General features: G+C 40.4%; 1 protein-coding gene across 1 annotated transcript; it reads left to right on the top strand.

The window, feature by feature from the left end:
• The first annotated feature begins 1,823 nt into the window (after nucleotides 1-1,823).
• Nucleotides 1,824-26,614, top strand: LOC124154655 (dehydrogenase/reductase SDR family member 11-like). Its single transcript, XM_046528510.1, has 6 exons — nucleotides 1,824-2,062; nucleotides 6,436-6,604; nucleotides 9,451-9,580; nucleotides 20,807-20,936; nucleotides 25,313-25,465; nucleotides 26,399-26,614. The coding sequence occupies exons 1-6, from the start codon at nucleotides 1,931-1,933 to the stop codon at nucleotides 26,438-26,440; spliced, it is 756 nt and encodes a 251-aa protein (XP_046384466.1). The 5' UTR covers nucleotides 1,824-1,930; the 3' UTR covers nucleotides 26,441-26,614.
• Nucleotides 26,615-27,285: the final 671 nt, after the last annotated feature.

Genomic DNA, 27,285 nt, shown 5'->3' with positions numbered 1-27,285 from the left:
CGCAAGGAAACTACCACGAGACGAGCGCGCCACAGTTAGTTCGCCGATCAACCGCTGGCCACGCCACTTTGCAGACGCTTCCGAATCTCTACGATGTGCGCTCAGCAAATGAATATTCCGTGCACGGATAGTGATGCGTACTGATGCGTGCTGGCTGGTGCTGAAACGTAAAGGTGGGCTTTTCAAATCATTGTGGTGAATCGATTCATTCGATATGGTTCGAGACGATGAATCGTACTTCCAGACCGTTCAAAATGAACCAATTAAAGGTAATGAATTATGAAAACCAAATTCATGCCGCGAATCAAAATGAGATGCAAACTTGATGACCACAGCCACCTGAAATGAACGTTGCGAAATACAATGAATGAGGATCGAACTCAATGAATAAAATTGAACTCTGTGAACTAAATGGTCACGGAGATTCAAAATTATACAAGAGCAGCAAGTCGATAGAAGACTGGGCTTCGAATTGCCGTAATTAATGTCAATTGTAAATCAAAAGACCTTAAGAATGAATTGAAATTTTGAACTTGCATGTTTTTAACTGTACTGCCGATAGAAAAATGCACATTTTTTACTGATTACGTGCAGTGCTGTAGTTGGAAATAAATTTAGGCGGTACTCATAAAAAATTCCAACAGCTGAACATGTATTATACTACATCCGGCCGCGAAGGTATTTTAACCAGTACATTAACAACGAGTTTGGAATTTAGGGGGTACGCCGTACCGGCCCAACTACAGCACTGATTACGTGGTTAGACGGTTTTTTAAAAGATGCTTGACCTCGATGTCTTAATTTCTTTCTCAATATCATACCATGATTTAAGTTCTCCTAAAGTAATCATTACTCGTATTTTTTTCAACTTTCACCGCGTTCGACCCAGAATCCTTATCGTCGTAAACCACTTTGGGCTAAATTTTTCTTCTTGTGATTCCATTTTCCTCCGCGCGACGATTCATCGCGAACCATTTATTTCACTACCAATACGGTGATCCAATTACAGTTGCTTCCTGTTTATTGGGACATATTGGGACTTGTGCACTTTGCCCCAATTAAGCAAACTATCCTGTATATGGGCATAAACAAACGTTGAAATGATAGAAAGAAGACTAAAGAATGTTTACAATGCAACATAAGTTTATTAAACTATTAATTTGATTAATAAATCAGCGAGTTTAGTTAATTTATTATCATTTTTAAGATTTATAACAATTTAGTTAAAAATATATTTCACAGCTTCGGGCGACGCTGAATGAATGTCTTTTACTAAGTCCTATCCTCTTGCAGATAGTATAACAACAAGAGCTTTCAAAATAGGGCAAGAATAGCAACATTTGTGAAAAATAAGAGTAGATCAAAGGAGGAAAATATAAAAAAAATAGTATTCTGAAAACAAAAAAATTTAATTTCGTCGCGAGTATAGAGTCTATGTCGCCGACTCATGGCCCAATAAAGCGGCATGCTGTCCCAATCATGAGGAGAATACTCTGGGATATTCCTCTATTGGGTTCTGTCCTTCAAGATCTGCCCCAATTAAGCGGCTGCCCCAAGTAACCGGTGGACCCATTAAACGGAATCTACTGTATTTCAAATCATGTGGAACTGAATCGATACAATGAACGATTCACTGGCGAACGAACGACTCAGCTCTAGAAGAAAGTTGCGGTTGGTGAGGGGGAGGAGTGGGCCACGACCTGATGAAGGAAGGAAGAACTTTTCCAAAAGAGGAGGGGGAGAGAGGGGGGCATTGTGGGAAAGGGGGGGAAAGTCTGTCGTCCAAGCGCGACGAATAGATGTGCCCCCGAGAGCTTTTGCATTCGCGTGGCAAGCGGACATCCAGACAGGGGGTTTGCACACACGCAAGACAATACATCTCCGCAGCCTCCCGCCCTCATAGATACGTCCTCCAGTTGCGCCCGCGTTGATGGAGCGGTGGCAGGGTCGTGTGGCGGTGGTGACGGGCGCAAGCGCCGGCATCGGGGAGGCCATCGCCCGGGCACTCGTCAAGAGCGGACTCAAAGTGGTGGGAATGGCCCGAAGGGTGGAGAAGATGGAGGTGAGTGGTAATCACAAATAAAAGGGTGCATTCCAACGAACATGCATGGTAGATCCTCATTTCATGGTGGGGTGGTCTCCATCATTATCACAATGAAACTATTCTATCCATTAAGGTAGGTTTCTATGGAATATTTCAGAAATATTCTGACTATCTCCCCTCCCTTCATGGACTTTTCTATTTAATTCACAATTTTAACAATTCTATCCCCTTTCATTCTATCAAGAAATCTTATTCTCTTCCTTCCCCTCCCTCGTTTACCTAACATTCTACCCTCTAACACTGTTTTCAACATCTATCCATTAAGGTAGGTTTCTATGGAATGTTTTAGAAATATTCTGGCTATCTCCCCTCCCTTCATGGACTTTTCTATTTAATTCACAAATTTTACAATTCTATCTCCTTTCATTCTATCAAGAAATCTTTTTCTCTGCCTTCCCCTCCCTCGTTTACCAAACATTCTACCCTCTAACACTGTTTTCAACATCCCCTCCCCGCTCAGTACTCGCTCCATCCATTCCTTCTGCCTCCACCGTATCTCTGCTAGAAGTTTCCTCTCCTCTCCCACCGTGCTTTGCCTCTGATTTTTTAAATTTGCCTCAATTTGACCAAGCAATGTCTCAACTTTCAACCAGAAATGATTACGTATTCCTTTCGTTTTTGTCCCTAGGTACTCTAAAATATTCCCTAGATACCTAATTATATCTATCATCTAAATACGAATGAATTATTTCCAATTGCATAATATTTCGGGCGTATTGTTCTCAGGTTTTCTACCGGGAGATGGTACGTATTATGGATGACGACATGTATTTCACATTTATCACGTACCCAGACATAGGTTTGAACTTTGATACAGCAGACGATTTCAGATTCATCGACGCCTGAATTTCCGAATGCCGACGCATCATTGATATTTCTGAATCCATCGGGAAAACCTTAAATCCTTCATATGAAACTTCGTTCATTTCTCGTATTTTCAATATGATTCCGTTTTAGTTACCCTCACCAGTCTCACCGTTCACACTAAGTTCCACCACATGAAGCCAGGCAGCGCCGAAATATAGCTTTTTTCCATTTTAGTACCCCTTCCAGCCCACTGAAACCCTATTACGTTACTTCAACTGTCCCCAAAAGTACCCCGTCTACACATTTAAGCCTGGATGCGTCCGTGCACAACTGACAGTGAGAGAGAGAGAGAGAGTGGGTCGACCAGAACACAATGTGATTGACGGCTGCTGCTAATGAGAGCGAGAAGAAGAGAGACAGGCAATTACAGCTTATGCCTCGATTAATGCCCTAGGGCGGATGTGACAATTGCTCATCAAGGTCGCAACAGAGTCTTAAGAGAGTCTTTTAATCAGACTTAAGAGAGATGCTTTCCTTAATTCGTTCCGTAACAACAAAGTGCTTTAATAAATTCTAGGTGGGGATCGGGTCGGTGTGGTGGCTAGAGTGTTGGCTTCCCACCTGGTGGGCTCGGGTTCAAATCCCGGCAGTGGCAGAGAATTTTCAGAGACTGCCCGATCCCTTCTTGAGTGTTGTGTGGAGGACATTTAGAGCGCAACACTCCGTCCGTCGGATGGGACGATAAGCCGTGGTTCCCTTGGCGCCTTTCGATAAGAGCAGGCAAATGCAGACGCCGGGTTTCTCTCCACCCTTCCTTCCATACCCTTCCCTCATGGCGCAAATGACCTAAGCTGTCGGTCGCCTCCTCCAAATACCATACCAATGGGAAGTTTATTAATGATGTATAATATTATTATTATAAACCCTAGGCGGAACTTCGTTGGAACATTTCCTTTGTATTCCTTAATGGCTGGCGACCTATCAGCCCCCGCCACACGCCTATTGAGGTGGCTTCAGGAATGGTGCGCATATGCAGTTGTGATTCAATCCTAAGGTTGATTTGGATAGGCAATCTCTAATCGCCCAAGAATACGTGAAGGGGGTTTGAGTTAGACACATTCCGGGTTAATGGGGACACTTTTTTCCCTGAGAGACACACCTCGCAATTAGTGGATTTTTTTCCAAGGGCTTCACTCAGGATATGAACCCAGATGCCTTCAATCAGCCTCTGGCTCAACTCTCGACCCACTAGGCTCAAAACTTGAAACTTCAATTATCTTGCTTGCATGGCACGACACAAATTAGCAGAAAAATACGCAGTCCGGGCAGAGAGAGTACTAAATCCTAAAGAATTAGGATCTATATAAAGCACGAAATTCAAGCCTAGAAGTAAGTAAGGAATTAAAAATTCATCAGAACAAAGCGGTTAGCATAAACAGGGGATACGGAGGCATAAGGGATTGGCTGCTATGCAGGTCCACGGGGCGGGTAGAAGGGGCGGAATGAATTCTTGACGTCAGCAACTTCTCTGAGAAAGGGTTTACGGCTGGTGATATGTCGTCGAGAATTGCATGACCCTTAGCGATGGATCTAAAACCGGAAAAATACAGGTCAAATGGCGTTTTCAAATATTTATCACAATCGGGTGTGGCTAAACTCGTTAACGACCCCATTTTGTTATCTTGCTATCTACTAGGAAAAATTTGAGGCTTTCGAAGAGTTGATAAAATTAAGTTTCGCACCGAAACACGGGAATGGGAAATAGGTTATAGAGAACGCGAAGGAGATTGAAAATAGTTTGTTTCCCCTCTCTCTCGAGGGGAATGACCCCGGGTCTCCACCGCGATATCAACTCAGCTGATGTCAGCCATTAAATATGGCACGCGAGAAATCACGACTTGATAGCATATCTGCTGCAGCCACAGGCTGTTTGCACCACAAATCAGTTCTGTTATAACGGGCCCACCATGAATGGCCCAGATCAAAAACAAATACCTCAACGCCAATGAGTCAAAGGGCATAGATGTTCAAATGTTCTATACTAAAATAAATACTTGCAGTTTTTCAAGATTTCCAAATTTATTACGACCAAGGTTTCAATTTTATGTTATGAAACTTCAATTTCAATGTTATGAAACTTCAAAATAAGTGATGTTTGTTATATTTCGGAAAATATGATTATTGTATCACGTATTTATAAATTATTCGTTAAAACAACATCCTGAATAAATAAAAAAGGAACGATCCATTAAATTCCGAAACATTGGCGAAGAATGATAATTTAATCCCCTAAAATGACGACCTACACTCGATATTTTAAATGGATACTTAATTCAAGAGGTCGCGAAGAAATATAATATTTTACACATCTTTTCTAATTCCTCTACCACCAAAACAGCTCTATTTTTACCTTTTACATCGGGGCTTTCAGCAAGATTAAGAATTAAACGTACACGAACATTCATGCCCCGGTTGGGGGAAACCTTCTTAGGTGGGACTCGAACCCGCGACCTCTTGTTTCGGAGGAAAGGACTTTATCCCGCCACACCTCAGTTTGGTTAATAAATTGAAATGTAATTATAAAAAGAATGTAATTAGTAGTAGAATTTAGCGTAAGGGTGCGTCGACGGCCAGGTTATTCAGGTTGTCAGTCCTTTCATTCAAGTCATGTATTGAAAGGATCGTTACTGTGCAATTTATCTACATAAAATATACAGGAAATTTCACATTTTATTAAACATACCTTTTTAAGAATATAATTATAACATACTATAAAAATGGTCATACTTAATTATTAAATTATATAAAATACAGCAATTATTAAAAAAAAAACTCACGAATAGGGTGGTTTCATATTATTTTTTTATTGCCTAAATCGAAAAATTATTACTCCTGGAGTACGTATTTCATGCTTGTAAATTTTTAAATGACGATATCTATTTTTCGCGATAAAACGAAAAGTGAAAACTTTCAAACGCGCGAAAACGCGACGGCTAAGTATGAATGATGGGAAAAGTCCGAGTCACGTATTTCTTGTTCCTGCTGCGGCAAGTGAGGTGACCTTGAGGCGAGGCTTGAGCGCTCATACGACGCAGACTGCTAGCAGGTAGCGCTTGGGTTAAATAAGTATTATCATTACCCTATCAAACGAAGGAAACTTTCCGACCTTAGACAATTTTAATAGGTGGTTATTTAGAGATGTTTCCCTGAGCTCTGTGCCTCATGCATGCATTGGTAATCTCAGATAATGTAAAACTCCTCTCTGCTCGTATAGAAACTAGGGCCCTGTGACGTCACGTAGAGTGGAATCGTATGGGCGCCGATCTGGCCTTTTTCAAATGCGGTTAAAATTGATCATTAACATTCGTCTAAACTGGGATTTATAAAACCAAATAATTTGTATATTATGAATACACTAATGGTGGGTAACGAATCGTAATCAATGCCTTTCGTTTTCTTTGATGAAGGAAACTACCCTATTCTTCAAACGAATGAAAATGGATTCATATTCTTTGCGATTGCAGGCGATTGCGAAGGATCTGGTGGGGGAGGCGGGTCAGATGTTCGCGGTGCAGTGTGACGTGGCGGACGAGTCATCGGTGATCGCGGCCTTCAAGACGGTGGAAGAGACCCACGGGGGAGCCGACGTCCTCGTCAACAACGCCGGCGTCGCTTACAGGAACACTCTGCTCGGTCAGTAACAATTATGCTAAGGGTTGAGCAGCACCCCAGAAATATACTTACATCAAAGCTCAATACCCAATACGGGGAATAAACCTTTCCCTTGGACACCTCGCCCTTACACTTTTTTTCATCATCACTGGTCAACAATCCTAGGATTGGTTTGACGCAGCTTTCCACTCAGTTCTCCTTTCAGCTAATCTTTTCACACCTACGTATTTCTCCTCTTTCACATCCTTCTTTACTTGTTCCATATATTTTGTTCGAGGTCTTCCTTTTCCGTTGTTGCCTTCCACTTGTTCTTCGACGATTGTCTTCATCAGGCCATCATGTCTCAAGATGTGGCCTATTAGGTTGTTCCGTCTTCTAGTTTAAGGTTTTCATGAGGCTTCTCTTCTCTCCTACTCTTCTTAGGACTTCCTCGTTACTAACTCAGTCGATCCATTTGATTTCCATCATTCTTCTGCAGCACCACATTTCGAAGGCCTCTATCCTTGATTTTGCTGCGGCCGTCAATGTCCATGCCTCACTTCCGTGTAGGAGCATACTCCAAATGTAGGTTCCTATAAATTGTTTCTTTACTTCCATATTTAAGTTTCCCGCTGTAAACAGTTCTCTCTCTTGGTGGAATGCTCTCTTTGCCTGAGCTATTCTGCTAATAATTTCTTTCTTACTTTTCCCGTCACTAGTTACCTTGCGTCCCAAATAACCGAATTCATCCATCTCTATGAGGTTTTGCTTCCTAATTTTAATGTTAGTCTTGACTTCTTCTCTTCTGCTGCATACTAAGATCTTGGTTTTCTTCGTGCTTATTTTCAGTTGATATTTACCCATTACCCTACCCATATTAACCAGAATATGTTTCTGCTATAACGGCTATGTCATCGGCAAATCTTAGCATGCTAATTTTTTCTCCATGGATATTCACTCCCAATGCGTTTTCTTTGATTTCACTAATGGCTTTCTCAATGTAAACGTTGAAAATTACGGGTGACAATGTACAGCCTTGTCGCACTCCTTTTCTAATTCCGCACTTTTTTTTACCAAGACTAAAAATCGTGTAATTGAATTATATGTTTTTAATTACGGAGCGGATGAACCGAACTAATCACACATTTCTGCCTTTAATCCAGCAATACCACAACATGCCTGACCCGCAATTGGGGGAGCTAAGTTCAATTCCGGGTGGCATTCAACAACATCACGCTTATAACATTTTTACTACGGTGTATACATGGGCGTACCCAGCGAGGGGAAGAGGGGGGCAGCAATAAATTTTCGAATCTTTTAATGTGTTTGTTGTACGTGTCATGGGTGTACCCGGCGAGGGGCAGGGAGACAGACCCCCCCCCCCCAGAAGCAATAATCGCAAAAGTCTTTAAGCAAAATCAGTACTAATTGAAACGAAAGTATTCAACAAATTTTCTTTAGACCATGGCTTGCCCCTTCCTAGTTATGTTCCTGGGTACGCCTTTGGGTGTAAATAAAAGTTAATGAGTGAAATTACTGTATAAACGTGACCTCCTAATACGTGGTTTCATCACCCCGAACTGGATATCCAAAAGAAGTTGAAGGGGAGTTGTTTTCCGTGGTATAAGGAAAATCATGACAACTGTTATTTCTGCATTTACTCGCATTCCTTATTTGTCGCGGGCTCTTACTGATCGAAAATTCATTTACTTGGGACCCGAAGTTGATGATAAAAAGGATTCCAAAAATAAAAGGAGTTAGGGGAAGGGAGATAACGTACGTACCTGTGATCCTCCTAATTTGAGGGAATTAACTTTTATGAATCTGTACCTTGATAATGATATTACATCTTCGAAACCATAGAACATACGGGAATATTCATGTAGAATGTACCAATATTTAATAATATTTCTTTTCCTAATAATTTTTATTTCACCCTCAATTTTCAGGAAGATATCAATTTTTCAAACTATTTACCCATTCATTAGGTCCCGCATAAATTTTTTAACCTTCAAATTATATATTTTACACATAATCATTAATTCACAATATAATCACCAATCAGAAAATTTAATCAGCCGGTTGAAGTTAGAAAACACACCGCAGCCAAATTTTCCGTATGAAAGTTTTTGCAACTTCCTGAATTAGTATGATTATTCCAGTCATTTTCAATGAGTACCTACAACCCAATGAATAGGGTGGTTTCCTATTATTTTTTATTGCCTAAATCGAAAGATTATTATTCCTGGAGTACGTATTTCATGGTTGTAGATTTTTTAATGACGATATCTATCTTTCGCGATTAAAGGAAAAGTGAAAATTTTCAAGCGCGCGAAAACGCGACGGCTAGGTATGAATGCAGGGAAAATCCCGTGTGACGTCATTCTGCTTTACCGCTTTCGCCGTGTGAGGTGACCTTGGGGCGAGGCTTTGAGTGCTGATACGACGCAGGCTGCTAGCAGGTAGCAGAGTACCCTGCTGGCAGGCAGCGCTTGGCTTTAATAAGGATTATTACCCCCCTATCAAACGAAGGAAACTTTCCGAACTTAGGTATTTTTAATGTGTGATTATTATTATAATTAAGAGATGTTTCCCTGAGCTCTGTTCATCATGCATGCATTGGTAATCTCAAACGATGTAAAACTCCTATCTACTCGTATAGAAACTAGGTCCCTGTGACGTCACGTGGAGTGGCATCGCATGGGCGCCGATCTCGCCTTTTTCAAATGAGGATAAAATTGACCATTGCCATTCGTCTAAACTGGGTTTTATAAAACCAAATAATTTGTATATTATGAATACACTAATGGGGGGTAAGGAATCGCAATCAATGCCTTTCGTTTTATTTGATGAAGGAAACTACCATATTATGGTGTTCTACTTTTCAGATGGTTCGGTGGAGAGCTGGACGAAGATAATGGCCGTGAACGTGATCGGACTGAGTCACTGTACGAAACTGGCCATCGAGTCGATGATGAGGAGGGGAGTGGACGACGGTCATATCATCCACATCAGCAGGTATACACGCACCCACACCCATCCACACTTAAAAAATACAGCACACTGTGCGAACCAAGATGCGGCTAAAATTATGAGCTCGCAAGTCGATCTTCTTTAATGGGCTCGCCAATTTTATTTCATCGTTGATTGAGATAGTGTTTGAAAAATAAAGAGGCGTGCATTATTACTTTGTTCGACCACGACGCCATATTCGAAGCTATCCGCCGAGAAGCATCGACAGCCAGAGAAATTAATGACGTAACGAACAAAATGCAGATCAGTGGCGTAACTAGGAATATACTTTGGGGGGGATGAGAGGGAATGGGGAAGGTCAACCTCCCTTTCCCCCTTTCCCCCTTCTAGGAAAATTTTGGAAATATGGCATGCCTGCAAATACATATTACCAGTTGTGGCTTGCCCATATGTACTCTCGGACGCCGCCCCTCACAAAGATTTGAAAAAGGAGAAAAAAATGAAATACCCGTTTAAATATAATAATGCATCTAATTAATCAAAGTGTTTTTTCAATAGCATACATCGAAAATGAAGGAAAAACAGGTAAAAATTGCGCGAGAAGTTCGCATTTGTAGCCGCGGAGCGCTGGCCAGAACGTCCCAATCTATCACCAAGTAGTCATATGAAGAGTGGTGGTGGTGGGGGCTGCTGGTACTATGACGCGTCTAAACTAGTACCTTATGGAAGTACTGGGACGCCGCCCGAGCATGCGCAGAACGAGTGAGTTGACATCGCCGCGCCGGCCAGCGGCCGTATAATCTTGTGTTGCAGTATTGCAGAATACCTTGTTTTGGTGACCAGTAGACTTATTTTTTGTAAATTGTTTTAATCAAATAGGCCTAGTTGTAGTTGAGTTAAACGAGTTTGTGATTGTTAGTGTTTTAGTTTTAGTGATCGTTTTGTGTATTAGTGTGTCATAATGGTCTCTATATTGCCTTAAAAACTCACTGAAATACACATAATATTTAAACATTTTGACTCCCGGTGGAGTGTGCCCCTCCCAGCATTTGACTATCGAGCCGCCACTACATATTACATAATTTTAGCACTTAAAATTTGGGTTTAATTAAAAGGTTTCGTTAAAATTTACTATACGTCAAAACTAGACAATAGTTTTGAATATTATTTTTAGTTCTCTGAGGTTTTGGGGGGGGGGGAATCTATCCCCATTTTCCCCTCCCCCCATAGTTACGCCACTGATGCAGATCAAGACATCATCGCGTCTCTGACATTACTCGATCTTTCGCATGAGTCTCGAGTGCTTTGTGTTTTTCTACACTCTAACTTCTTTAGTTCTTTCCATTGCCGAAAGGTTCTACCTCCTCCAGTTAATACACCAACACTCTAATGACGTCACCCACTAATGAACAGTGAGCTTCACCATTTTATATATTTCAAAATAATAAGAGAAGGGCTACTTTCTATATATTTACATTGATTTCTTGAAGCCTGATGAGATCGATGTATTATTCTGTTTTTTTTTTCTCTTTCACGTTAGCTAGAAATAACTAGCAATATGTTTGCGTGTCGATGGGGTCCTTATATTATGTTTTCTCATGTCGCCCCGGGCGAGGGGATGAGAATTTAGGAAAAAAGTATTGAAAGTTGTATGACCTTAAGTTTTCCCGGCGTATCCCAGGGGATCTTCCGAAGATTCGGAAGATATCCTGAGGATGAACAGCATGTCGCTGCCCGAAACGTCGGGAGACATGGAAAACATCAACCGGTGGAAAACTCGAGAAACTTTTCAGTATTGAAAGTTATAAACATATGCATTCCAATTGTTTGTTTCTACATTCTCCCCATTTTTTCGTTTCCTCGAATTTATGGGATGGAATCGGCGTAATGGACATAAAAATGGTTATTCTCCGCCGATTTCACCTTCCGCTCTTGCGAAGGCCCCCGCTGTCAATAGTTGATGTGACCATGGTTTACGGACTTCCACAGTGTTGTCTCATACCTGATGACGACATTTTCGCCGGCATAAATGCCTGAATCTCCAGTTCTGACCTGTAGATGCTGGTGGGTTCGTCGCCATTAGGCATCAAACAACGCGATTAAGCTCGGAAACCATTATCGCATACTCCGGAGTTTAGAATAGGATGGTTTCCTATTATTTTTTATTGCCTAAATCCATAGATTATTACTCCTGGAGTACTTATTTCATGCTATTAGATTTTTAAATGACGATATCTATTTTTCGCGATTAAAGGAAAAGTGAAAATTTTCAAACGCGCGAAAACGCGACGACTAAGTATGAATACTAGGAAAACTCCGTGTGACGTCGTTCTGGTTCCCGCTGCTACAAGTGAGGTGACCTTGGGGCGAGTATTAGAGCGCTCATGCGACGCAGACTGCTAGCAGGTAACAAAGTACGGAGTACAGGATACTCGCAGGTAGCGCTCGGCTTAAATAATGATTATAAAATACCTTATCAAACGAAGGAAACTTTCCAACCTTAGGCAGTTTTAATAGGTGATTATTAAGACATTTTTCCCTGAGCTCTGTGCCTCATGCATGCATTGGTAATCTCAGACGATGTAAAACTCCTATCTACTCGTATAGAAACTAGGTCCCTGTGACGTCACGTGGAGTGGAATCGCATGGGCGCCAATCTGGCCTTTTTCAAATGAGGATAAAATTGACCATTGCCATTCGTCTAAGCAGGTATTTCTAAAACCAAATGATTCGTATATTATGAAAAAACTAATGGTGGGTAAGAAATCGCAATCAATGCCTTTTGTTTTCTTTGATGAAGGAAACTACCCTATTAACGAAGGAAATTAATCGGAGCTGCATTGCTACGGAAATAAATAAGTCGTCTTTAGGCACTACGAAAGCCTCATTGCGGCACCAAATCGGAGGAAACTGAGATTTTTCGGGAATGATGGCATGAGTGTAATGGTGGCTTTCTCCGAGGAAATAAAATATAATTGACATTTAGTTTACTTACGTAAGTTATCACACTAGCCAGTGAATCAAAAATGCGTAGTGTTAGCTAAGAATATAATATTTGATCTATTTATAGCCTTGAATAAGTTATCACACCACACAGAGGTGTCGATTTCAATACTTGGGTAAGCGTGAAAAAGATGCGGTAAATTCAATCGTATTCTTTGCGGAATATGATGGATAACTTTCAAATGGGTAGGGGAAGGACGCGAATCGAGGTGCTGGCCGGAGCTACCCCGCTCCATTGGTCAGAATTCTTATAAATTTAAACGTTTCATTGATCTATTAAGGGCCGAAAAATTCTCTTTCTCATTGATTCAGTCATTGCTACACACCTTTCTATATATTCCCATCAATTACTTGATGCCTGAAAAAGTCGATGCATCTTGCGGAAATAAAAACTAGCAATATGGTTGTGTGTCGGTGGGGTCCTTTAAATTCTTCTCCATTCGCCCGCACGAGGGAATGATAACTTAGGAAAAAAGTATCGAGAGCTATAAGTATTTGCATTCGAATGGTTTTTTCCACCGAAAGTACCTCATCATTTGTCTTTCTGTCTGTTCACTGGCAGGTCCCATAAAACCAAAGTTATCGCCGCCCCCTCCTTTCTAGCTCTCCTCCTTGATTACCCTCTGAACATCACTCCATCCCCAATTCAACTGTCCATTTTCTCCTCCCTCTTCTTTTTTCTCATTCCATTGTTCTCTTGACTGCTGCATTCAAAATATCCTTCCCTCTCAAAATATTCCCAATCCAACTCCCGTTTCTCTTTTGCTTGGTTCCTTCAAGAAAGTATGTCCTTTCCTCTTCAACTCTTTCCTTTACTTCCTCATTCCTAACTTCGCCTTCCCATTTCCCTTCGCATCGCCGATCTGCCACCGCAAATCCGAGTGTCCCGGCCTGATGGGCAGGAGAGCGCATGCGTGGACGGGTCGGCGAGGGAGAGCATTATCCCGTGTGACCCCACAACTACTTCTCGTGGGCTCTCATGCATACAGTCACGCCTCCACCTCGTTCGATTCTATTTTTTTGACCAAAGTTTCCACACAAAAACTCCACACATTCATCACCTCAGAGGAAGGGCGGTAACTGCGATAAGTGTTAAAACGGTGATCACACGCTCAGGGGCCGTATTCTGTAACTCCAAACCGATCGGTGCGGCACCGATTCGTCGGGTGCGACGTCACACCGACTCCCGGTAAGAAGTCGTGCGATTCTGTACGAACCCGGTCGGTGCGGCACCGACGAGAGGACGGGAGATCGTCGGTAGCCGTACCGACAGCAAAGAGGTGTCGGTACGGCCACCGACTAGTGGGTTTCATGAATTCCCCGGTGCGCATTGTACGTTTTATTTTGTTTTTACCTCATCACCGAGTAAATAATGAGGTTTTCTCCAATTTTATCTTTTTCTGCCCCTTCGAATACGCCTCTATAATTCACTGTGTCATCATATCTATATTAATTACCTTGACAGAAATATAAGATAATGGTTAATAAAAATGAGGTTTGCTAACATATAATGACTTTCTCTCATTTATGTTACCGCACTTTCACTCGCTTGTAATAGGCTTTATTTCTCTCTATCATCATTTATTTGCTCCTTTGACATAAAAAAGATATTTTTGATTAAATATGAGTTTTGCCGCAATGTTATCACTTTATATCACTCTGAATAGGCGACTGTTATTTCACTCAATCATCAATTTGGCGTTTCTCTCGGCATAGAAATAAGATCTTTTTATTTAAGTATGAAGTTTGCCACAACGGTATCAGTTTCTTTCATTTGTAACGGGCAACTACATTTCATTTCATCGTCAGCCATTGATTCCCTTGACGATAAAAGAAGATATTCGTTAATAAGTATGAGGTTTACCGCAATATTATCATTTTCTCTCACTTGGAATGCGCAACTTATGCATATGTATTTCACCCAATCACAATTTATTTACTTCCTCGTCATTACACTTCTTTTAATTGCACCCAGCTCCATATTTTTATAACAATTTCCTAACTTGTTCCTCTAATATTACATTTGCATTTGAATCCTACGTTCACGTTCCATGGTATGCTATTTTCGTCTGCTACGGTGCCAATGGCATAACCTTCCGTTGATAACATTTATACGGAACTTACTTAATGACAACTATATTACCAAATCATGAATAAATAGCATTATACGGAACCAATATTTAAAAAAAGAAACTACGATCTCAAGGATAGTTTCAATAATTCATTCCAGCAACAACAATCTCCATCACATACAAACTTTATTGTGATGTTGTAACATTGTTTCCTTCGATTCTGTAGGTACAGCATTACTACCACACATTATATAAGCATTGTTAACAACTTATCCAATATCGTTTATCTTAATCTAGCAATAAGTCGTAATTTCCGCAAATAAAAAGATTGAGAATGACGACAACAAACTGTGCCAATGAGTCTTCACTTGTTTTTACCCTTCTTTCATTGGTGGAGACACGTGAAACTTCGGATATATTCGGATTTTCCCTGTTTGGGAAGGAAGGGGAACCGTACCGACTGGTTTGAAACCGACGACCTTACAGAATCGCTGAAAGTGTCGTCGTCGGTGCGGAATCCGTTGTCGGTACGGTTTGATGTCCAGTCGGTGGGCTTGAAAGGGAAACCGACCGGTGCGGCACCGACGAAATACAGAATACGGCCCCAGATCAGACAGGGGTGCTAAGAGTACGAACATGCTACTATGCAAACAAACATACAAAAAAAATCTAGCGTAGTAAGTGATGCATGCATGAGTGATAACACATCAAAAAATGTATGCAGATGATTATTATTCACGAATCGATACTTCCAATGTAAAAACGCTCAACAATCGCCCATCGAATCAAATCCGCTCATCTAATAGCCCAACAGTACGAATCCGCTGAGCTCGCAGTGTCCGGAGCATAAACGCTCACCTCCTTATTCTCCAAGCTTGGAGGTGTCCGGAGTGCCAAAAAGTGTCCGGAGCATAAACGCTCATATCCTATTCTCCGGATACTGCCAGCTGAGCGGATTCGTATTGCTGGGCTACTAGATGAGCGGATTTCATTCGGTGGGCGATTGTTGAGCGTTTCTGCAGTGGAGGTATAGAAATCTCTCTTATCCTCCTCCACACCCAAATCTCAAAGAAGGTGCTGATCCTATCCTTGTCTCTCCTTCCCAAAGGTCTAAGATTCGCATCCATCCAACATAGCGCATTCCGTTCCCAAAATAGCTTCTCTTAACTTACGGAAAGGGGCCATTAATTTGCAAATACGTAGTATTCATCGGGAGAAAATAATTTCTAACGTAATAATGATCATTGGAAAAGGGGGAGAGATCTTGATCTGGGTCCGGGGAGCATGGAATATCCCCCGGGAGAGAGGGGTGTTTTTACATTAGGGATTGTAACGTCGTGTCCATGATGTTTGGCATGATTCATTATGCATTGATGTTTGAATTGTATTTTTATTTGTATGCGTATTTGTGTTTATATTGGTGTTTTGGAGTTGAGGGCGCCATGGTGATGTGGGAGTAAACAGGGGATTGTAAGTAAGAGAGCCATTTTGGATAAAGGAGAAGAAATACAGCTCTAAAGATTATAAATGATTTTTATGAAATGAAATGAAAAAGGTTGCAAAATAACAGGGATCTATAATAAATGCATCTCAAACTTCTCGCACGTTTTGGACTTGTAGCCATACATTTTTTTATGCACTCTCATTACTCCTGCATAAAGATAAAACAACTATTGAACTATAAAAAATTATAATTTTTGATAAAAGTTGGGGGGTGGGCTATGACCTCAGTGATCACCCCTAACTCCAACATACGTAGTGCCTATAGGCAATCCGTATTTCACAGGGAATTAGATCACAATTTGGGCTGTTAACCAATATTTACATTCTTTATACGTAATCTATTGAATTCATAATTTTTTTAATGCTATTCCTTGCGATTGCAAGTACCTTTTTGAAAATTTTGAGAATATATTGTATGTTCCGCGACCATTTCCGCGGTGCGGAGATTTCTCAAAACCAATTTAAAATCGAGCAGTGCAGTGGAGACAGAAGGCCTTTCAATTTTTCTCAATCCACTCCGGTCGAGAGAATGAGAATTTAAAAACTAAGCACTGAAACTCCGACACATTTGCATTCGAATATTTTTCAAGCGAAAACAGCCATCTCTCCAAAACATCTTCATTTTTCTAACTAAAGTGATCATATCAGTCAGTACATCGCAAACACTCACCGCGCAAAAATAATCTAAAATGCGTTCCATAATATGGAATACGATTCCAGACATGTGTTAAATTTCAATACTTGGGTAATCTTTGAAAGCTGGCGGTTAGCTTTAATTCATTTCTAGAGAAATATTGGATGTTATTGGAAATATATGATTTCCGTACGGCCTCGATAGCCTTGAGGTGTGGATTTCGATCGCGTTCACGTGGGAAGGCACGGACCATAGCCACGGCCACAAAACCTCCCTCCCCCCCCCCCCTGGTCTCCACCCCCCCCCCCCCCCGCGCCACACGCAGCATAGCAACTGGAGCTCGCCGTAGCATCTCCGATACGAACGATTTATTTCCTGTATCACATTCGCTCATTGGGATTGCACCAGGTAGTCGAGTATACAAATTTAAAAAATATAGATTATAATGATATTACTATAATAGTACTTTATCCTTCCTAAAAACAAATGGATTCATTCCAGGCCCATGCTGATCTTCTTCTTAGGGCCGTGGCCAGAGGGCGTTTGCATTATGCAGGGGGAGGAATACCGGGTGTGTGTCTGCGGGTGTGGAATACTATAAATAAATTTTGAAATTTTAATCCTTATCTCTTGAGATTGAATCGAATATTACCGGATTGAATTATATTAATTTTAATAATTATTTTCTTTACTCAAGACATTTTTAATAGGGTAGTTGACTTCATCAAAGAAAACGAAAGGCATTTATTGCGATTCGTTACCCACCATTAGTGTATTCATAATATACAAATTATTTGGTTTAAGAAATCCCAGTTTAGACGAATGGCAATGGTCAATTTTAACCTCATTTGAAAAAGGCCAAATTGGAGCCCATGCGATTCCACTCCACGTGACGTCGTAGGGACCTAGTTTCTATACGAGTAGATAGCAGTTTTACATCGTCTGAGATTACCAATGCATGCATGAGGCACAGAGCTCAGGGAAACATTTCTTAATAATCAGACATTAAAAATACCTAAGTTCGGAAAGTTTCCTTCGTTTGATAGAGGAATAATAATCCTTATTTAAGCCAAGCGCTACCTGATAGCAGGGTGGGTACTCTGCTACCTGCTGGCAGCCTGCGTCGTATCAGCGCTGAAGGCCTCGCCCAAAGGTCACCTAACAGGGCGACAGCTGGAACCAGAAATGCGTCACAAGGAGTTTTCCCGGCATTCCTACTTAGCCGTCGCGCGCTTGAAAATTTTCAATTTTCGTTTAATCGCGAAAAATAGATATCGTCATTCGAAAATCTAAGAGCGTGAAATACATACTCCAGGAGTAATAATCTTTCGATTTAGGCAATAAAAAAATAATAGGAAACCACCCTATTCCTCCATGGTTTGGGGGGGGGGTCGCGCTAGGTTCGGCTAAACGGACCACGGACAGACGCACATTGAAGGGGTTTAGCCCCAGCCGCCCCTTATCTTTGGGTCCCCACTCAGAACTGTCGCAAATTGAAATGTTTCATCGTTCTAATTATGACCGAAAAATGTATTTCTTATCATTGACTGGGTCAGTGTTTTGAAACTCTCAATATATCGAAATGAATTTCTTAATATATGAACGATGATTGGGTTATTGTGATGACTAAAGTGATGGCGTCACGCCCCGTGGTCCCTAGTTCAAATCCCGGTGGTGGTAAAGAGTCCTTGCTTGACTGTCGCGTGGAGAACACTTCAAGCGAAACACTCGGTCCGTTGAAAAGGACATTAAACTCTTGTACCCTTGGCCTCTTTTGTCATCAGCAGGCTAATGCCGACGCCGGGTTTCTCTCCACCCTTCCTTCCATACCCTTCCCTCATGGCACCGACGGCCTCAGCTGTCGGGCGCCGCCTCAAAATACCATACCATACCATTGGTATATGAGTAGGTTGATGAATTACAGTTTCAACGAAAACAAGTCAATTGATCAGATCTCAAATAATGTCACCAACTCATGAAAAGGGTGAAGCTACTTTCTCAGATTGTTTTAAATTAACGCTTTGGGGAATGGATGAAAGTGGATGATTTTTTTCACCGCAAGTTATTATTCCATTCAATCGACCTAATCATTTCAACGAAATTCGATTTCTGGTCAGAAGGATCGATACCAATCATTAGAGATACGTGAAAATCGCACTTTCAATAACAGTTTATAGTATTTTGTATCGTCTATTTTTTTATTTTCATAATGAGGTAGATTACGATAAAATGTAGTGAAACACAGTTATATGATAAAATACAGAATATTTTAAATAATTATGTTGTAGAACAATAATAAATTAAGGAAAAAGACAGATAGGGGCGGAGGTGTAGCTTGCCCGCGCCCACTTGTAGTTCGCGGCCGCCTGAAGTCCCAGCCAACTAGCAGCTGGCCAGTCGCTCACATGCTGTCGGCGGAGCATTTAAACAGCACTCGGCACAAAATGTACGAATTTTGCCGTCGAAAAGGCAAAGGGCATAGCGGAGTAAGAGATTGAAAAGTCCCCCCTCACGGATTTTTCAATTTTTCAACTTTTTTACTGTTTGGCATACAAATAACAAAAAAAAACTTATGAAAATTAAACAATATCTGGTCAAACATCGATTTTTGGTGAATTTTCACTAAACAATTTTATTCGTCATCCACTGAATCTTCATTGATGCATGTTATAATATATTATTTCAAAAATGATCTAGATAAAAAAAAGTTGAAAAATTGACATTTTGTACTCTTCATTTTAGCACATGCCTAACATTAACCTATGATAAAATCCCAAGGGTTTAGCGTAGTTGGGGTAGTCTCAAGGAGTTTTTTCATTTTGGAATATCTGACTAGTTGGTCCTCGAGGACGCAGGATAAATCTCGTACACTTACAAATTAAATCTATTCTCAGCTTTGAAGGAGTGGGGAAGGGGTTTGGGTGTGTGGAATCTTTTGATTTGAAATAGCTTACTCGGAGGTTTTCGGAGTTCTGAAGCCATTTTCGGCACCAGCATCCACTAAGCCCTGTCCCTTGAGGTTGGAATTACAATCAGTATGAGTTTGAGCGTTAGTGAGAGTACTAAATATGTGCAAGATGGTATGAAACGGGTGTTATGGGGGCAAAGGTCATGGGGAAAACAGCAAAAAATGGCCAAAATGGCATATTTAATATTTTTTCGGGGTGTTCCACCCCCTAAATGTTCTTTTTTCATTGCATTAGCCGAAAGGTATTTAAATACTCCTTCGAAACACATTTTTTAATTGTGGCGCTCTCAAAAATATTTTATGAAAACTAGCGTTTGAAATTTTCAAATCGACGCCATTTCTCCTTATGCCCCTGAAAAGTTGTGAAAAAAATTGAGCATATGCTCCATTAAGAAAGCCATCAAATGGCGCAAATTGCATTCAAAAATATGCTTTCTATCTCAAGATATTTAAAAAAGAGTGGAAATCGAAATTTCGAGTTAGCCGGCCCTGGTGGGCCTCTAGCGGGCTGGAAGTGTGGGGAGGTTAGTCCTATTTGATTCCAAATCCTATGCCCCAAGTCTGGGAAAAATCCGTGAGGGGGGACTTTTCAATCTCTTACTCGGCTATGCCCTTTGCGTAAAAACATCATAAAAGACCAGTCATCGCATCTGTGTCGCATTTCCGACTTTCACGCATCTCTACCAATCATAAAACTACGGGACGGACTTAGTCGTCTTGAAATGCATGATATAATAATATCGCCTTCCTCTCGCTATCGCTAAAGGCCGTTTTACACGGGGCGCAGAATTGCGTAGGTTAGAGCTGCATTAATTTCTAAAATGGCGCGGAATTGTGCGAATGCATGAACGAAATTAGAACAGGGGCTATTTTGCCGTCTCGCATCCACGCATTCTCGCATGTGTTCTAGCAATTAACCGCTTTACACGACGCAGTTTTGATTGCGCCTTCGCACGTACGTCAGATAACGGAATTCCGTGTACCATGTAAAACGGCCTTAACAGTGGCCTTCCTCTTTCCATGTTTCACCGATCGTCGCGTCGATGGCACCATCGCAACGGGATTATCAACACATAAACAAAAAACAACAGCGTGGCGGCGCACGTGGTTCCATCTAGCGCTGAGATCCACTTCTACGCGGCGTCCAAGCACGCGGTGCGCGCCCTCACCGAAGGACTAAGACACGAGCTGCGCGACAAGAAGAGCCACATCAAAATCACTGTAAGTACACTCGCCTCGTCCTCCACAATACAAATGCCACCCTCTCATGGTCAACAGGAACAAGAGGATTTTAAGTTGCGTGATTATTAAAAGGAGGCTACTATCATACAAAATACCAGTCTGGCACTAATAAAAAGTAAGACATGTAAAGCCACTTTATTATTTTTTCGACGCAAGTGATTAAATATGAAGTAAGGTACTTTCCTCTCCTTAACAATGGTATGAAGGAGTATAGATGGGAATATGTAATCAATCAAATTGCGATAAAAATCATTCATTTAGAGGGGACGTCACTCCTAATCGACAGGTCGTACCTTCTTTGTGTTCCTAATGTATTGTTAACTTGAGACATACGCTAAAAAACAGGAAATTTTAAAGTAATATAGTGTAAACCCTTGAAGACATTCAGATGGATCTCAAATTTTAAAAAAATAAGTCTGAAGGAAGTGATGGGTCCCCATAGGAGAACATTTCGGAGACGGTGGCCACACCTCCGAGTGGGCACATGGTGCGAAAATTATTCGGGGCGGGGTGTATACACTGTATATCAACTATCTCCTCTAAATAAAGAGTGGAGAAACATTGAATGACGAAATTTTAACCTGGATAGCTGATGCCAGTGGTAACCAAAATTACACAGGCCAATAATGAAAAAACATTTCTTTACTGAAAATACCTTATTCTTATGTTTTAAAAGTTGCTGAATCCAAATATGATGGTTTTAAAGTTGTATCACCCACCATTTATTCACCTTTTTCCAGTAAAATTTATGAAATCAAGCAATATTTTTAGAATTTAACAGCTTTTTTATAGTTGTAATAAAATTGAAAAAGTAGGTCTAATGAACGAAGGTAATGGGGGGATAATACTTCACCGAGAAGTTCAGCAAGCGATTCATCGCAGAAAAAGCTACACAAGAAGCTTCAAGGAAAAAAGGGAAAAAATGTAGACCAATTCCAGTTGACAAGTGAACCCTGTATTATCACGCTGTAGTAAATGCAAACAATTTTATCACGATGTAGTGAACAGTAAATACAAACAATTTTATGATGTAACACAGTGTTTCATTGATTTCCCTATAGGTTTACCGTGTATGGGTATTAGACTAAATTTTAAATACATATTGCTTGGAAACTATGGGTGATACAAAAAAACTAAGGCCAGGTTTGGATTCGGCACATAAAAATCTATAAAGATCAGCTATTAAAATAAAAAAGTTTTCAAATAAAATTTTTTGCTGGCCTGTGTTATCAATGATGTTTTGGTCGAAACAGAAATATTTTAAAAAACAGAAACTTAAGAGTCATCGTTCCGATTGACCGCGAGTCTGCCATGTTGCCGGATGCTCTGGACAACTCATGACATCGAAAGCTTGGCTTGCCGGAGATCGTGATGTAACAAAGGCATCCGGCATCAGGGAAAACGAGCGGCCAATAAGAACGCTTGGCTTAAAATTTCTGTACATGGGCGTACTCACCGAGGGGCAGGAAGGGGTAGCTGCACCCTCTAGAAGCAAAAATCGCAAATTTCTTCAAGGAAAATAATAATATTTTTTCAAGCAAATAATTCAGAAAACTTATAAAGAGCTGTTAGAGCTTCATTACAATGTTGATTTCATTCATCTTTTCCATGCTTAAATCTTACCAACAACTTGAACAATCATAGATATTGCCCCCCTCCCCGGTATTTTAGATCCTGGGTACGCCCTTGCTTCTGTATTTTAAAAATTGTTCGTTTTTGGCCTTAACTTCACTAGTAATTTTGGTTCCTGTTGTCATCGGATACCCAGGGTTAAAATTTCCTAACAGAATTTTTCTCCACCCTGTAGACTATAGATACTCCGCGAATTACGACCATCAGTAGTAAAGACCAAAATAATCTTGAAAAATAAGTTTTGAAACCTCCCTATAATTTCATCATGAAAATGCAACGTAAATCACCCCCACATGCCAGCAATGCTCCCACCGCAATTGTATAGGGCCTAAACCGGGTATCTTGCCCTGGGAAATTTTATAAGTATTGAGTTTTAAGTTTTTTAAGCATTTTAGAAGAGTCATATGATCAACATTAGAACCCTGATAACTCGAATCTCGATATATGGAAACTCCGGGGAAAATCGACAAGCCTGACACATTTTTTCCTCACGCCCATAACGAATTTTTGAGGGGGCTCGGGCCCCCTCAGGCCCCATGGAGTCGGCGCCACTGCTCTTACGTGCCTGCCTCAGGGTGAATGTTAAACAAAAGAGCGCTGTTAGTGCCAAGTGGGCAGTGGTCGAGAGTCGAAGCCAACACCGGAACTCCCAACTCCAATGTAACTATGGGAAATGGACAATTTTGCAAATGAAACTTAAAATAATAGATTCATCAAAATGCCGATCCCCTATGTCTTCCTTAAGAATTAAATTAGCTGCTTAAAATGTGACGCATTTCCCCAAGAATATATGCGTCAAATCTAATTCGTCTTCTTGCTTAAACCTCTTCCCTACGGGAAAATTAAAATAGACCCTAATACGATTTCGAAAATGAGACGAAAATGGCTGTCCTATCCATGAAATACCTTTAAAATAGAGTTTACTTTGACACGCTATCGAAGTGAGTGACTTTTATGACGTGATAACTTCTTTGATCACTTTTTGGCCAGCTTGGATTTAATCCAATACGATAATTAGATCATGATTCATTTAATAGGCAGTAGATGATCTCACAGTGGCTCATTGATTCTAGTGGCTCCATAAAATACGTTTCGAAAGATTATATGACTGGTCAGAAATTAGGATGGAATCCCGAGATTCATGCAAATCCACATAAAAGTCTAAAAGCATTCTTCGAATAATTTTATTTTCATTCACCTACTTCTCTTGTTATTTCTATAGCAAACATTATATTTTCAGTCGCGCATAATGCCATTAATTCTCAACAGTCATAACTAATCAACAAAGGTGTTTATTGATTATTTTCCATTCTCAATACTTAGATTCTGATTAGCCTTGTCATTGCATCGTGTTAGTGAGCCACTGACATGCATTGCTCTAACTGACCATTTAGGAGTAATTTTTATTTAAACTTTGACTCAGAAATCTTCTATATCATTTTTACTGTATAGATACCTTTTTCTCAATTTATACGCAGCCAAACTCTACAAATGAGGTACCAAAATGCACAGAATTTACAAGAGAACATGCGACGGCATATCTTACTTCCTAAATATTGCTATTGTTTCCTAAAATTGGTTTGTAAATAATTAAAAAAAAACAAAAATCGGTAAATTTTCCTGACGTTAACGGCGAACAAACTGATGCATTTGTTCATTTGCAACAATATCTCGCATTCTTTGAATTACTTCATCAAGATGCGGCTGATTCCACATTCACGTCTCCTGTTGATACACAAGTATGAGTCATCATGTGCGTTTAACAGAGTATAATGTAATTACTTCCAATGTTGTGTTTAAAGAGGGACTCTGACCTCAATTTGTACATGAAAATTCCAATTAAATTTGTACATAAGACCCTGCCTTTTTTTCTAAATTTTAAAATTAGAAACGCGCCTATCCCTCTGTGGACCTGCATTGAAAAGAGCGGGGGAAGCCCGCTGGGAGCGGGCACAGCACGCTCGTCAGATATATATTCCTCTCAGGATCGTCTATAAACAAGAAAATAACTATGATGGTACTTTCAAAAATCACTCCATCATTCGTTTTGGACTCAGTATTTTCGCCGAACATAATCTCATCCTACTGATTTGAACCAGTCACGACTTGTTCTACCCAAAACAGGAAAGCTTGAATGTTACAGCTGTCTTTCTGTCCCAGAAATGACGGTAAAATGTTAAAATGAAGTATTATTGACAGGGAAATTACGTGTACGTTGGAATCATAACGAAGAAATGCGGTTTCTTGTTAGAGGGACAAGCACAAGGTCGTGGACAAAGATTTGCATATATTAAATAAATATTCGTCTTGACTGAGTAAAACGAGGGAGTTCCTGAGTTTTAGGATGTTGGTAATTAATGGATTTTTTAAGCACGCAAGTTTTTAATTTGTAATCAAAATTGGTTGTCCTTGAAGATCGCGCGCCAATTAAAATGCACTCAGCTCGCCTCGTATCTGATGTCGGCGCGTCAAGGTCACTGTCAAGCCCTCGCACGCGATACCTATGCCTCGCACAGTGATACGCATTTGATGTTACGTCTTCAGTTAAATCCAGGAAACAGAACACACGCATGAAGGATCTCATGTCACCTTACATAACAAGGGTTTACTATAAGAGTCTTTCAAGCGAAGGTAATCTATTTGTGGTAGAGATTTAATTGGGCCTCTGTAATTCACGTTCACATCTCTGTACTCCCAAAATTCTGCATGTGTTTTTTTTCCAGAGTATAAGCCCTGGGCTGGTGAAATCAGACATCTACGAGGCTTGCATGGGACAGAGGGTGTCTGATATGGTGTACTCCACTTTGCCGTATTTGGAAGCAGACGACGTAGCCGACAGCGTCATCAGTGTGCTCTCTTCGAAACCAAGCGTCCAGGTAAGGCAGGCCAAGGCAAGGGGAAAGTTCATTAATTACGCGAGGCGATTTTTCGATTTCCCCCCTCACGGCCCTCGGGCCAAGATATCCAGGGATTTGCCCTCTAATCTCACGTACGATTTTGAAAAACACGTACCTATTCGTAGCGTAAATAATTTGGTATGTGCTTTAATTCGTTTGATTTATTAAAAAATATCATATTCTTTATTATTTTTCTTTACGACTAATATATATTTAAAACTACTAATAACGTGCAACTGAAAAAGAATGAAGATAAAATGGATCTACCAAGTAAGTAATGAGGAAGTGCAAAAAAGAGTGGGAGGAAAGAGAAGTCTTCTAAAAATCTTGTGGAAGAGACGAAACGACTTAATTGACCACATGATGAACATGATGTTCTGATGAAAACAATTGTTGAAGGATAGGTGGAAGGGAAAAAGGGCAAGAACAATCCCGAATGAGAGAACTTTTTACAGGCCCACGGGACAGGTTTTAAAGGGTGTAAAAGAGAAGAAATACTTCACTACGTTAAGGTTAGCGAATAGGAGAGCGGAACGGATTTATGCGTCAAATCAGTCTTAGGATTGTTGACAAATGATGATGGAGAACGTATTCAATATCATTCTGAACGAGCTTCACTGACATAAGTCTTCCACTATCAGGAACCTCTGATTCGCTGCCAACCATTGCCCGTCACGTCTTTCCAGCAGCTTTTTTCGATCTCGTGGACGAGTCTTGTCAAGTATTCATCAAAATAACTTCTTTTGAATGAGTAGTGGCGGGATTTAATTGGCAGATTTTCACCTTATCCCATACTCCTACGATGTAACCGTTAACTTCGGGTTAAGCATACCAACAAATAAAATTTAATTAAAAAACTACCATGAATTGGTAGCAAATAAAAAAATAACCATGACCGAAAACTTTTTACAGGTCCACGAAATGATCATCAAGCCCTTCGGGGAGGCTTACTGAAGGGTTATCATCAAGTGGAAGGAGAAGGAGCCGTGTATATGCAGCCTCCTTCGTCGAACAACCAGGGAGAATAACATTTTCCATTCATTTCATTATCAAATGAACTCGATTCGCTCGAGTACTTCTCAATTATAAATCAAATCAATGATTAAAAATATTCTTTTTTGTATCATATGTTAATTCCTTTATTTCCTTTGTTTTTTTCCCTAACTGTGTACCCTGACCCTTGTATCACGTTGTGGGGGATTTGAACCCTCCTTAATCCTTTAATCTCCCATTTAAAAAGTTACAATTCTTCGATAGGATACAGCTATATACGAATCGGTGTAATCTCAATGAACCGAATCATCACCATTCAGATGAGCATTGAAGGCCATTGGCGAATTTTACATGCTCTCTCTTCAATTCCAGAAATGAAATTCAATAAAACCTCCGAGTTGATGCTCTACCTTACTGTGTGGGCTCTATAGCGGCTTTTCTCCGAAACAGGATACAGTGTATCTCAAATCGTAGATACTAACAGGTAAGGGAGAGAAATTTCACCTCTCCAAAGAATGGCTAAAGGTGAATCGGAGTGGTTCTTTGAGTAAAGTCTGTTTATCCCAGAAGAGGGAGATCTTGAACTGAGTTGAGCCAATGCTATCCAATGATTCAGTACCCAATAAATGAACGAATGAAATTTATTCAATGTTCTGGGTACATGCTTCTAAGAACAAAAAATAAGTACATATAGTAACTTGACATTTTGAGTTTATATTATATAAAAACAGCATTAAAAAGGTAATATTGTATGCATAATATAGAACAGACATAATTACGGACTCCTAAAATAACTTTGACAAAAA

The sequence above is a fragment of the Ischnura elegans genome, chromosome 2, assembly GCF_921293095.1.
Source record: "Ischnura elegans chromosome 2, ioIscEleg1.1, whole genome shotgun sequence".
Taxonomy (NCBI): domain Eukaryota; kingdom Metazoa; phylum Arthropoda; class Insecta; order Odonata; family Coenagrionidae; genus Ischnura; species Ischnura elegans.
The sequence above is the reverse complement of the archived record's forward strand: the minus strand, read 5'-3'. Positions and strand labels throughout refer to the sequence as shown.

Excerpts from the sequence above, each read along its gene's own strand:
- LOC124154655 (XM_046528510.1), top strand. The coding sequence starts at position 1,931 with ATGGAGCGGTGGCAGGGTCGTGTGGCGGTGGTGACGGGCGCAAGCGCC. Across the intron at positions 2,063-6,435 it reads GAAGGGTGGAGAAGATGGAG|GCGATTGCGAAGGATCTGGT; the intron begins GTGAGTGGTAAT and ends TTGCGATTGCAG. Across the intron at positions 9,581-20,806 it reads CATATCATCCACATCAGCAG|CGTGGCGGCGCACGTGGTTC; the intron begins GTATACACGCAC and ends AAAAAACAACAG.